At 59.5% G+C, this 13,190-nt stretch overlaps 1 protein-coding gene across 1 annotated transcript; it reads right to left on the reverse strand.

Moving 5' to 3' along the window:
* Positions 1-397: 397 nt before the first annotated feature.
* Positions 398-12,757, reverse strand: MARCH2 (membrane-associated ring finger (C3HC4) 2, E3 ubiquitin protein ligase). The gene is made up of 5 exons (XM_004689412.2): positions 12,623-12,757; positions 8,857-9,182; positions 4,373-4,568; positions 3,043-3,252; positions 398-1,163 (listed from the first exon to the last, which is right to left on the reverse strand). Exons 2-5 carry the CDS (start codon positions 9,036-9,038, stop codon positions 1,005-1,007), a joined length of 747 nt encoding a protein of 248 aa, XP_004689469.2. The 5' UTR covers positions 9,039-9,182; positions 12,623-12,757; the 3' UTR covers positions 398-1,004.
* Between the last annotated feature and the right edge of the window lie 433 nt (positions 12,758-13,190).

A 13,190-nucleotide genomic window follows, 5' to 3' on the forward strand; every position in this document is an offset into this window, starting at 1 on the left:
AATGACAAGCAACGCCACTTCGCTTGAGACTCAGTTTACTCATCTGCAAATGGTTTTAACAAGAGCACCCAGAAACCAACTGTCAGGGTTGTTCTGTTAAATCTGGCCCACTGCAGAGGGCCCGCTCACGCAAACAGGCCAGAAAATGCTCTGAAAGAGGTGTTGTTATTAACAGGACTCATGCTCCGGTCCTCCCAGTGGGGGAGCAGAAAGCTCAGCATTGGATCAGCTCCAACTTCGTGGGGCTGGAGGGCTAAGCCAAAGACTCCCCGCTTCCCTCCAGATCTTCTCAACCCCAAGACCGAGTTCACAGCCCCAGTTCCCGAGAGCACGCACGTTCCTTGTGAGGGTAAAGGTATCCGAGCCACAGCAGATGCACAGCAAGCGAAAACCGGTCTTGCATAAAGGCACATTTTAATCATTTCTCACATCCCTGTTGCCTGCCCTTTGCCTGAAAACTGAGAGTGCTGCTTTGAGCGGCACCGCAGACCCCACAAAACCAGCCTCGGGTGGCCGCTGACTCCCCTCGGTTCCCAGGCCCCTCGCTTTGAGACCTCAGTTCAGAAATGTAATTGACAAGTCCATTTTGTCCAGCCAGGGCTCCTTTTATTCATTCAGGGGCAGAGTTTTGAAACGCAGTGCAACTCTAGAAAGTTGAGGGTGCCGAGAAAGCGCGCCTGCCGGGGGCAGAGAATTGCAAGAAGCCTGCGGAACCTCCCAGCCTCGGGGGTGCCCTTAACTTGCCTCTGGCCACGGCTGCCAACCCGAGAGGCCGAGGGGACCTCACAGTGAGACCAAGAAGCCTGCTCCGTCCTCAGTCAGGCCCACCTGTCCTCCGTGTGCCAGTGTGCCAGACAGCCTGCAAATCCATTCACCCTGGTCCCAGGACAGGCTCCGCTTGGCACCCTTGGCCTAAGAAGCATCTGGCCGTGCAGGAAAGGTCGGGCAGTTTCCGTCCTCCCAAGGGCCGGGGCACCGCTGGCTGCCTCGGGCCCTGCTGCCCCTCACACAGGCGTCTCCTCGGCCACCTTCTTCAGCAGCCCAGCTGCCAGCGGGGAGTGCAGGGTGCCCTCGGCGCCCTCCGAGTCCCATGTCTTCAGGCGCACTTTCTGGTGGGTCCTTCTCCACTCCGAGTACAGCTGGCAGTGGTAGCGGAAGGATACCTGGAGGCAGTGTGGAGGTCAGGTGGGGGCTGGCCAGTCTGCACCCTCAAGACAGAAAAACTGGGCCCCACAGCACCTACCCTGACCCACACAAGGGCAGGCTCAAGCTTCCGGAAGCAGAGAGGACATCTGGGATTTCCAACACACTGCACAATCCACTCACTTCACTCTCCTGGGGAAACCCCACCAGCATTCAGGGCTCCCCCAGGCGAGGGAGCCACCAGCTGAGCAAGCTCCCGCCTGTCAGTAGGTGGGAGTGGAGCTGAGTCTCTCAGCAGGGCTCAGGTGTAAGTGCCAGAACTCAGGACAGCTCTGTTGGGGCCGCTGGCCCTCCCAAGTGGCTGCCTAAACTGGACACCCAGACAAGGGGACCATCGGCGCTCACGCAACAGCCTGAAATGAGCTATCGGACATAAAGGCATGGGGGAAGCGGAAATGCGTAATACCAAGCGAAAGAAGCCAGCCAGCAAGGCGGTGACTGCAGGACCCCAAACATGAGCGCTGGAGAAGGCAAACGGGAGACAGAAAAGTGGTCACTGGCTGCCAGGGGCCGGAGGGAATGGGCGGAGCACAGAGGACCGGGCAGTCACAGTGCCTGACACTCTGAGGGCGGGTACACGGCCGAGTGAGCCCTAAGGTCAGCTGTGGGCTTGGGGTGCCTGTGATGTGCACTGTGCGTGTCCAGCTGTAGCCAGGTGCCACTCTGTGCCCTAGGGAAGACTGGGGGTTGGCGTGGTTGAGGTGAAGTGACAAGTGGCTACTTTTTGCTCAGTTTTGCCAGAGACTCTAACCTGCTCCAATAAACAGCCTGACAGTTTATAAATAATTTTTTTAAATTAATTTTAGGTCCTCCCTGGTGGCGCAACAGGTAAAAGTGCAGCACTGGAAGTGAGCGGCAGCTGCTTCAGTACAGGCAGTGGGCGTTTGACCCCCGCCCCGGGGCTGACCCCTGGGGCGCAGCAGACCTCTCCTGTCCCCCACTGCCCCTCTCAACAGTGTCCTTCATCCATCTGCCTGTCCGGCTCCCCACTCTGCCTCTGGTGAAGCCTGTCATGCCCCTGTATGTATAAACAAATCTTTTTAAAATATTAATTTTAAATTAAATGTAAAAAAAAATTTAATAAATGTCATGGTTCACGCTCTTTGACCAGCAAGTTCCAAGAAACATTTGCACTAGCTGTACCTGAAACACTGCTCATAAAGGCCATAAAAAGTCAAGGGGGGGGAGACACTGGAAAGACTCCAGTGTGTTCGGAGGGGCCTCGCTGAATCAACAGGGCACCCCTGCGCGGAGTGGCTGCTGCTGGCGGCCTTCTTTTCTTTAAAGGACATTAGCAGAGTGAGTACCAGCACCATGCAAATAGAAGCCATGCTTTCATCCTATTTGCTTTTCTTTTTTTTATACTGGTAGATACACTGAAAAATAATTCTTGAGGAGGGCAAGTCGCCACACAGGACTACAGTGGTTATACCGGAGGCTGAGACCTCACCCTCTGGCTGCGGGGCGGAGCCTGGAACACCAGCCCCACTCCAGCCGCCCTGGCCATCCCAGGTGCTTTTTCCTCTCCCCCCTGCCCCTCCAGTCTTTCATCTCCTGTGCTTTCTCTCCAAAGCTTTGAGCCAGTCTCTTCTCCCTCCCCAGCCCAGGCCTGGCTCAGTGGGGTCCCATGGCAGGGTCTGCACTCAGCACTGGGGACCAGGAGCCCTTGTTTCCGTGAACAGAAAGGTCACGCTTGACTCGGGGCTTCCCGGGACCCTGGGGCTCAGAGTCGGGGAACTGCGGGACCCTCTGCAGAGGCTGGCAGGGAGCCCCAAATGCCCGGCCTGATGCTGCGAGCCAGAGACCCTCAGGCCTGCTCTCCGGTGGGCAGCCACTCACCAGCGTCCAGAGGACGTAGATGGTGAAGAGGGCGATGGTGAGGGCGATGAGTCCCACAGCCTCGAGCCTGCTGTGGACCCGGAGGTGGTCCTGGGCCCCGCGCAGGCACAGCCAGCCGGAGATGGCCGCCAGCGGCGTGATGAACAGGAAGCACACCATGTCGCAGCAGAGAGTTCGCTTCTCTGTCCGAGGCCCCGGGTCCTTCAGCCACTGTGGGGGAGACAGGGAGAGGCTGAGGGGCTGCACCCCACCCTCCGTCAGTCCCTGCGGGGGACGCGGTGTGGACCAGCAGGCCTGTGCCGCCTCGGCTGAGGCCCACCACGATGGGGCATGAGGACGGCTCCCGCCTGGCCCCTCCTCCAGCCTTCCCTTCTTGCAAACACTGGTTGAGCCCACGCGGAACCGGGCCGACTGAGTGGGAGGCATTCTTGCCCTTGTTCCCAGACAGGGAAACAGAGGCACAGAGGAGCTGACTCATTTGTGCAAAATCACACAGCTGGTCATCCACAAAGCCAGGGCCAGAACTCTGGACATGTCCCTGGGGCTCCCTGTGCCCGGCTGCCACACCACACGGCCTGCCCAGATGATACACCACGGACTCGGGCTTCATTCCTCAAATTATGCTGGGAAGGACAGAAAGGGTCCTCCTCCCTGCTGGCGGGGGGGGGCCTTGCTGAGGAGGTGACGGGGAGGAAAACCGAAGGGGTGCAGTGGGCCTTGGGAGCAGCACATGCAAAGGCCCGGGGGCACCAGGACCCAGAGGGGGCGCAGGCCAGTCTGGCGCCCTCCCAGCGCTTCCCCCTCCCAGCTTCTGGGCTGCCTGAGGCCTTTCCAGGGGCGCACACCTCAGCCCAGTGGCCTCACCCACAGTTCTCAGGCGACTCCTGCCAAACTGGGCAGGGGGAGCCTGGGCGTGTCCCTCTCCACCAGGTCCATTCCCTAGGGCTAAAGCCTAAGGTCCTGGGCACAGGCCACAGAGCCCAGTGTGGCCTCTGTCCTCCTCAGGCCACTCTCCTCCTGCTTTAACTAGCTCCACTCCAGCCACTTGGCTTTCATCAAGAACTCCAACTGTTCCAGTCCCAGGCCTCTGCACTGTGCCCTCTGCCAGGACTATCCTTCCCCGGGTCTTGGCATCGCCGGCTCAGGTCTCAGCTTCAGTGAGTCACCTGAAGTGACCAAAACAGGGAGCGTCATAGGGTCCGTCAGCGCTGGAGCTTCAGGGTGGGCGATGAGGGCCACCGGGAAAGCAGCCGCCCCCCACCCACTCCCAGCCCAGGGCTGGCTCCTCTTCCAGCCCTGCCCCCACTCCCCACGCGGGTGCCCAGCGTACCTCTGTGAGGGGCCGGGGCCGCTTCTCCACCGCAAACTCCGCGTGGCACAGCTCGCAGTAGCTGGTGTTGGACGAGGACAGCCACCGCTCCAGGCAGCTTCTGTGCACGGCGCCCAGCGAGCCGGTGCAGTGGCACGGAGACAGCAGGCTCTCTCCGCTCGCGCCCTCGTGGCAGATCCGGCAGAAGGGGCCTTCGCTGCACGCGGGGGGACGTGTGAGGCGCGGGCGTCGGGGTCCCACCCAGGCTCTGCTCCCTCCAGCGGGCGTAAGCTCAGCTCAGCGGCGGCCTGCCAGCTCCTGTTCGTGCTCCAGCACTGGGGGGCTCATGTGCTTCCCCTTGGGGAGCCTCCCCAGGCACCCCCATGTGGAGGGTTCCTGTGCCACCGTGGCAGCCCAGGGGCACCTCTCCCACCCGCGCGTCCCCATCCACTCCTGTATTGCCACCGGACCGCTGGTCCTGCAAGCATCCCACTCTCCACTGGTTCTCAGGGCCAGGGCAGACCTGCAACACCCTGGTGACCCGGGCCACACACCCAGTCACAGGACAGGCTCAGGGAAGCACCGGGTGGTGCAATCTGAGCCTTGAGAATCAAGGCTCCCTGCCCCCCAGGCAGCCTGCAGCTGGCCGTCCCCACTCAGGCTCTGCGAAGGTGCCACGTGGAGAACAGAGGAGAGGAGAGCCCAGGCGGAGGCAGGGGCCTCAGGACACCTGCCACACCCCACGGGCACCCCGTGGCCCTCTGTCTCAGCAGGCTGGGAAAGCAGCTGCAGGAACCACTCTGGGGAAGGCTCGGCCTGGCCAGGCTCGGTCCGGCTCTTTCCAGGGCAGCCCAGCAGGCTGCAAGCGTAGCCTTGGTGGACACAGAGGCTGCCCAGCATATGAGTCATCGTTTTCCAGTCATTTCTGTCCAAGCAGACTGTGGGAACACGGGAGGGGAGGGCTGAGCCCAGAGCTGCTTCCGAGCTGGCCAGGAAGCCTCTGAAGCACCTCCCTCCCCTCCCGGGTGTGGAAGTGAGGAGAAGCTGGAGGGAGCATCCCTCAGTCCCGGAGTTTGTCTCAGAGAGCCCAGCCTTGCACGGCAGACCCCTCCTGTCTCCCCACTGCTCCCCTCAGCAGTGTACTTCCTCGATCTGCCTGTTCTGCTCCCCACTCTGCCTCTGGTGAATCCTCTCACTGCCCCTGTACCTCTGCCCTGCACCCCAGTTCTGTGTGCATAAATAAATAAATCTTTAAAAAAAAGAAAGCAAGCCCTGCCTTGGACGAGGAAGTGCAGACAGCCAGCCGACTTACTAGTGAGCGCTTCTGCAGGCTGGTGAGCTGGGAACCCACATCAGGATCAGAGTCTCTGTCCCGCAGGGGCCATCCCCACATAGCACAGCTAGGAGACAGCCCCAGAGGCTAACTCTCCTGCACTCACACAGCTAGTAGTCTGCAGGGCCAGGGTCTGAACCCAGGAAACCTCGCCCCAGGGCCACTGCACCCCTCTGCTGCAGAGGCCAGGCCACAGAAACAGGCTTCCCATGTGACATTCTAGCAGGGAGGAGACCTGTGGGAGGCACGGCTGGGGGAGCAATGAGAAACTCATAAGGCCCGGAAGCTGTCCGGAGAACAGTCCAGGGCTAGAGGAGAGAGAGCAGGGAGGAAACAGCGGCCATGGGGGAGCAGCAGTGAAAGCAGCTGGGCGGAAGTGCGGGAGGCCCGGAGCTTGGAAACAGTCTGGGCGCCTCGCGGCCTGGCGGGCACAGCACCAGAGGGGCTCAGCCGCTGGCCCCGAGCCTGAGCCTCTGGAGACTGTCCTGAGCCCTCCTTTCTGGCCTTCACAGGTCTCAGGATCCAGAATTTTCTATGCCACCTCCTCTTTGACATATGCCCCCAGAAACAAGTGTCCTTTAAGCAAAATGGAAGGCTGAGACGTGGGGACATGCGACCAGTGAAGGTCCTAGCTGTGACACCAAGCCCTGCGCCCGCCGCCCCACCCAGCAGAGGCTGGGAGGCAGCACAGGGTGAGGGATGAGAGACAGTGACCCACCTGCCTCACCTCTGCTGAGCCCAGCACCTCCAGGGCAGCAGAAGCACCCTCCTTACTCCCTGGGAGACTGGCCAGGCTCCATGGGAGGCCCATCCCCGGATGTCAGGTGATGGCCTGGGCAGAGCGGCCTTCTCTCTAGGAAGGGCGTGGACTGAGCCACGCCAAAAGGCAGACGGGGAAGCCACCAGCAGAGGCCAAGCGACAGGGCCCTGCAGGCCGGGACTTCAGTGGGTGTGGCCCTGCTGGCCACTGGTCAGATCACGAAGGATAGATCTGCTGGCCGGCACTTGGGTCTTAGCAGGCTGCAGGAGTGGCTTGGCAAGACTGAACAAGCTTCTCGCTGATAGGAAACCTAGGTTTAAGCCACAGCTGTGCTCAGTGACACTGGCAGGTGTCTGTCTGTCTCCCCTGGGTCTCAGTTTCCCCAAGTGCGAAAAGAGAATGTGGGGTAAGGAGATCAACTCAGGAACCCACCAAACACACTGGGGCTCCAGGCAGCCTCCCCCGGCCTCCTGCTCAGCAGTCCTGCCTAGCACACCCCTGGGCCCCCCAAGGTCCCCCGTGCTTCCAGCCTAGGCCACTGCGGAGGCCATCCTGCCTTTAAGGGGTCTGATGGCCACAGAGACAGAAAAACCAAGGCCCTAGCAGAGTCGGAGGCCTCCCCTCGCCTCCGGGCTCTGGGAAAGCTCAGTGCAGAAGTGACGCCAGGCGAAGACTCAGGATGAGCAGCCGTAAGCGCCCTCCAAAGCACGGCAGGTTCCATCTGTTCCTTGTTATGTCTGACTGAAAAGTTTGTGAATTTATTCTGACACATGCTATAAAATGGATAAACCTTGAAGACATGCTGAGTGAAGCGAGCCAGACATAAAAGGCCAAATCATGTGAAGTCCCTAAGTTGTCAAATCCATAGACAGGACAGGGCAGGGGGTGTGGGGTAGTGTTTGATGGAGGCAGTTTCCGTTGGGAAAATGAAAAGAGCTCTGGAGGTCGGGGCCCTCCCTGCTGGTGCAAAAGGTAAAGCGCAGCACTAGGAAGCCGGCACAGCCGCTGCAGCACGAGTTCCATCCCCGGCCAGGGAGGGGCCCACTGGGAGCAGCAGGTCTTTCCTCCCTCGCCCGCTGCTCCCCTCAGCAGTGGATTGCAGTACTTCTGCCTGTTCTCCCCACTCTGTCTCTGGTGAATCCTCTCACCGCCTGTCACCCCTGGCCTGTACCCCAGTTCTGTGTGCATAAATAGATCTTAAAAAAAAGAAAGAAAGAAAAAGAGTTCTGGAGGTGGAGGGTGGGGTGGCTGCACAACATCACGAATATGTGTAATGTCACCGACTGTACACTGACAAATGGTTAAAATGGTAAATTTTACGCTATGTGTATTTTAACACAACCAAAAAAGAAAAAAATTGGGCAAAAAAAGTTTGTGGGTGACATTGGCAAGTCATGGAACCAACCTAAGTGCCCTTCAGCAGACGAGTAGATGAAGAAGTGGTGGAATACTACACAGCTGTTAAAAAGGTATCCCTCTTGGGACAGAATAGATGGGCCTTGAGGTGATTTGTTAAGTGAAATAAGTCAGAAAGTGAAAGATACTAGACTGTATCACTTATCTGTGGAATATAAATTAATCAAAAAATTTACACAGGCAAAATACAGCAGGAATAAGTTTTAGATTCAGTGCAAGAATTTAAAGTTTACCAGAGGGAGCAGGAGGAAGGAGCACGGGGTTGGGGGAGGGCAGGTGGGGTGTTGGCACAGATGATTTGGTGGCAGGTGACTGGACTTGTACATAAATAGAGCAGCAAGAACATATCCCAAAAGTAAATATAACAATGTTTGTGGATTAAATCAAACGTAATTCACACAGAAAGCTTTAACACTTCAAACTTGAAAAACTGGTGTCTACATCACATTGTAGAGCGTAAAATGGAGTTAGCCTGCGTGGCATTTCCTTCCGACCCGCTGCCTCGGCGCTGCGGGCACCATGGTGAGCCAGGCTGGCTCACGTCAGACAGGCTGAGGCCGGCGCCTAGGCTCGGCTGCGTCTACCAGGGCTGACGACGTGCAGAGTTCCTCGAGGGCACTTGGTGTAAACCATGGCATGTGCGGTGAGGTGACTTGGCCCAAGTCACACGGAGAGGCTGCGACTCAGGTGTGAGCCCAGGCCCCTCGAGCACACCGTCGACCGGCCGAACGCTTCCCTCGATGGTCTCCCCAAAGCACAAGAAGCTTGCCAAGTACAGACTCCACCTTTCACATGCTAACCTGGAATCTTGGATTCTCGGCAAGAATCCAACCTGCGACCACCCCCCACCTCCACTCCCGCTGGGGGCCCCGTTGGCACCTTGCTCTGGCCTGTCTCCCCTCTAGACGGCTGGATGTCTACGCCCACGCTGGCAGGAAGTCACCTGGCCCAGAGAGCAGGGAGCAAAGGCAGAGTCACCTGCTCGTCAGCACTCACCTTGGCGCGTCCAAGGCCCGGATGACAGTTGAGAGAAGCCGGCCATCCCTGGAGGTCACCTGAGCCACATACTGGGGCGGCCCGAGGCCAGTGGCCTCCACAGCCTTAGAGAAGGCGAAGGCTGGGCTGCCGGAGCAGTCGCACAAGGACCCTGGGAGGTGGCAGCAGTCGCCGGTCGTCATGGCCACGGGGCGCCCCAAGTCCTCAGGGCCCGAAGCCCATGGTCCCAAGAGCCTGAGGAGAGCCCAGCAGCGAAGGTAAGTGCAAGGTCAGCCAGTCGACAGCCAGGGGTCTGAGTCCAGCTCTCGGTGCTTCAGCCACCTGATCTGCAAGACGGGTTTGGAGGCAGCTGTGAGGAAGCTCGGGGCCGCTGCCACAGCCCAGGCCCTGCGGCCAGCAGTGCGCTCCGAGCCCTGCCAGGAAGCCAGCTTTGCAGGCCACCCAGCCTCGCCTGCCCAGACAGGGAAACAACACCTCACAGCTAGTGAGCACCTCCTGTGCACCAGCCCTGTCCTGGAAGCTTCCAGAGCCACCACCCTGTGCGCCAACCACGAGGAACTTGCTCTATGAGGACAAGCTCCCAGCTCACGCCTGCCTGAGCCACAGGCTTGGCCTACAGACAGGGCAGCCTCTTGCGGGACTCTCAACTCCCAGGCCACAGGCCATGGAGCCGGCGGGCCAAATGGGGATGACGGTGGTGCCCTTCCCTAGGAAGAGGCAGTGGGAGCCTCAGGCAGCAGCCTGTCAGCCCTGGACGACTTCAGCAGGACTCTGCCGCCCACCCCTGGGTCTGGCCAGCCAAAGGGAGCTCATGGCAACTCCTCCTCCATCCCAGAACCAGCCAGTGCGATGTCTATGTGTCCCTCTGAGAAGTTTATGCAAATCACAGAGGCCTCTTGAAGTCAGGATGGGGGCCCCAGAGTCAATATAATACAATAGAAAACACCCCACTCGCTTTATCTTTAGCCCTCTGTCTCTGGGAGAGGATACCCATAGTCAGCTTCCACCAGTGAGCGCCAGTCAAAACCTGAGGCCCAAAGGAGAGAGGGGGAGCAGCACAAGTCACTGACTGGCGTTTGTACCAGGGTGGTGCAAACACAGATCAACCGCCTCCGAACAGCCGCGCCAGGCGCCTTCCGGCCCAACACGTCCTTCTGAGCCTCCACCGCTGGGCCATGGTGGGCCAGAGAAGCACGTGCCAGCCCAGAGGAGGGTGCCGAGGAAGGCTGCAGGTCCGAGATAATGCCCAGTGGGTGCTGCTATCCCTCCCCCGAGCGCCGGCGACCAGAAGGACCCGTCAGGGCTCAAAGAGGGCAGGAAGCCGCCGGGCTCACCAGGAGTGCGCGCAGAGCGGACACCACGCCTCCTAGCCCTCCAAGGGTCAGTCTGGACATTTCTGCAAGTAACTGGGCCTGAGGAGAACCATCACGGATGCTGGACATTAAGTGCGGAGGCTTTGTTTACTCTTTGGGGTAGGGTGCGGGCTGGGCAGGGAGGAAACCACTGTTACATCTGCGAATGCAAAGTCTACAAATAGCCAGAGCAGTCACAGCAGCTACTGCTTATTAAGAAGCTACTGCAGGCCCTTGCTAAGCCTGCAGAACTCGCAACAGGTGCTCAAAGTGTCCTCTTTAACGGTCACCTCCTGGAGAGGCCTCCCTGACCTGCTGTCCAATTACTGCCAAACTGAATGGACCCCTCTCTGGAAGCTTTTTTGTTCATCTACTTAATCACATCTGCCTTCCACGCTGCTATGAGCACTGGCAGGGGCAGACGGGCTGGACCATCACCTGCCCAGTAACCCGCCCGGTGTCTGGCAGAGTCACTGCAGTAGTTTCTCAACCACAACTCTGTGCAAGCGGGGGGGGGGGGGGGGCAGTGCATGGGACTATGGTGATGGCACATGGGTGACATGGTGATGGGAAACCTGTGGGGATGGGGGGGGCCCAGGCCGCTAGCCCTATCCACTCCCAGCCTCCATGGCGGCAATGAGAGATTTTTAGAGGTTTAGATAAAAGCCAAAGAGGCCTGGGGCCTTCCTGGGAGTGCAGAGCACAGAGGTTACAGGCTCGGTGCCATCAAGCTTTCAGCAGCCACTACAGCCAGAGTTTGATCCCCGCCAGGGTGGGACCCCCAGGGTGCAGCAGACCTCTCCTGTCTCCCGCTGCTCCCCTTGGCTGTGTGTTTCAGTAGACCCATCTGTTCTGCTCCCCACTCTGTCTCTGGTGAATCCTCTCGACATCCCCCCACACACACACACCTCTGACCTGTACCCCAGTTCTTGTATGAATTACAAACAAAGAAGCCCGGACTTGAAAGATGTCCAAGTGGAGGCTGGCTGCAAGGGAGGGTGGTTACAGACGACTGGGCTCCGGGCCGCTGCGCTGGAAGCGTGAGCCTCAAGCGAACACGGCCCTGTACAGGATGCATGTCAGCCAGCCCTCACAGCAAGCACACGTGGAGGTCCAGTAAGTGCCACCACTCGACAGCACAAAGAGAGGCGACTACTTGCCCAAGGTCACACAGTGAGGGTGGCACAGTGCCAGAAGTTGAACTTAGTCCGGTGAGAGATCTTTAAGGCCGGACTCTGTCACGATGTTGTGTGTCATGGGACAAGTCACTTTGCTTCTCTGAGTCTCTTCCTTCTCCTAGGTCAAATTACTTGGCAGAGGTGGTGGCCAGTGTCTGCTGAGGGGCTTCGTGAAGCGGAGCCCCACAGCTCAAGTCTACCAGCAGAGCTCGCCGGTGGCTAGGCCTGTCTGGGAGCAGTGGGGCCCCTCAGCCTTTCCACACCAGCCTGAAACTGAAGCAAGAGGAGTCAGAGAGCTTTAACTCCCACAGTGTCGGGCGGGCTGTTTTACGCCCTGGGCTTTTGTTTTCTCCTCTGTAAAAAGGGGGGCATGATGATATGCAGCTCATACAACTGCACACACTGAGAAGTTGGTAAGTCTTAGCTCTTGTGATCATTAGTGTCATCAACCTGAAGAGTTGCTGGGGAAGTTCAGTGAGGCAAGACACAGCCGGGACCTGGCAAACAGTAAGTGCTCAGTAAATGATACACTTACTCCTAGGACAGTTGTGGAGCCTGTAAAGCTGCTTCATTATTCTTCGCTCACCAGAGGCCCCCCTCAGCACTCCCGCCACCCTGCACTGGGCTCACATCTTAACCCCAGCTTTTTATGGCTGTGCAGCCCTGGGCAAAACACTCAACCTCTCTGAGCTTCAATCCCATCATCGGTATAAGAAGGAACGGATTCTGCACCTATTTTGGTCCCTGGAGAACTGAATAAGCCAGTCGTATAAATTCTGGCTACCCCATTTTTAGTTACCCCGGCACACTGCTAAACTAAGTCCTTCGCACATAGCATCTGGCTCATTATAAAAGTCACTCTTTTTCAGGCAGAGCCCCTCTGAGAACGAGGCTGGGGAGGCTGCTGGCTGCCCACTGACCGCCGCCTACTGTACGCTGGGCACTTTCCTCCACCGCCTCCTGGGTCCTCCAAATAGCCCCACTGGGTTGGCGCTGGGATGACCTGGTTTCACAAATAGGGAAACCGAGGCTCGGAGGGGCACCGACAGTGTGCGGGCCCCGGGGGCCTCCCGCCGCCCTCGAGGCAGGAATTGCGATGCCCTGGTTCCGGGTACGGCCGAGGCCGTGGGTCCGAGTCCGGCCGTCTGGCCGGGCGCTAGGCTCGGGCCTCAATTCCCGGGCCAGCCCGCCTGCCGGTACCCTCTCCCCGCACCCGACCCGGGGACCCGAGCCTACCTGACCCACGGCCGGGCCGGGCGGCCGCGCAGGCGCCCCGACTCGCTCTGGCCCCGGTCCCGGCCCGGCCGGTCTCGTCTGCGCTGCTAGAACTGCTCTGGCCCGCACCTGCGTCCGGACACCGCCCGCGGTGCCGACGGGGCCACGGACCAATAGCGACCGCCTCTCGCCAGCACTCGCCAATCGCCGTGCACGCCCCGCCCCAGGAGGCGGGGCCGGGACGACTGGAACGTCCTAGACCGCACAGGCCCAGCGGCGCCACAGCTGCTAGCTACGCCCCTGCCGCGTCCTGGCCGCACCCCCAGGCTCGGCCCCGCCCCTAGGTCCGGCCCCGCCCCCAGGCCCGGCCCCGCCCATCCCGGCTCGGGGCGCGATCGGAGCTGTTGGCGCCACCTGCCGACGGCTAGAGACTGTTAATAAAACCATTCGAGAACGCAACGTGACAACCAGCGAAGTGATAAAAAGTGTCCATCACCTCCCCTGCGCAGACGCCACATCAGCCTTGGGATCACACGGTAACAATTTACCGAGGAGAAACAGAAGCCTAAGAGGAGAGAGTGCCGCGGAA

The sequence above is a fragment of the Condylura cristata genome, unplaced genomic scaffold (assembly GCF_000260355.1).
Source record: "Condylura cristata isolate star-nosed mole 26May11 unplaced genomic scaffold, ConCri1.0 scaffold00025, whole genome shotgun sequence".
NCBI lineage: Eukaryota > Metazoa > Chordata > Mammalia > Eulipotyphla > Talpidae > Condylura > Condylura cristata.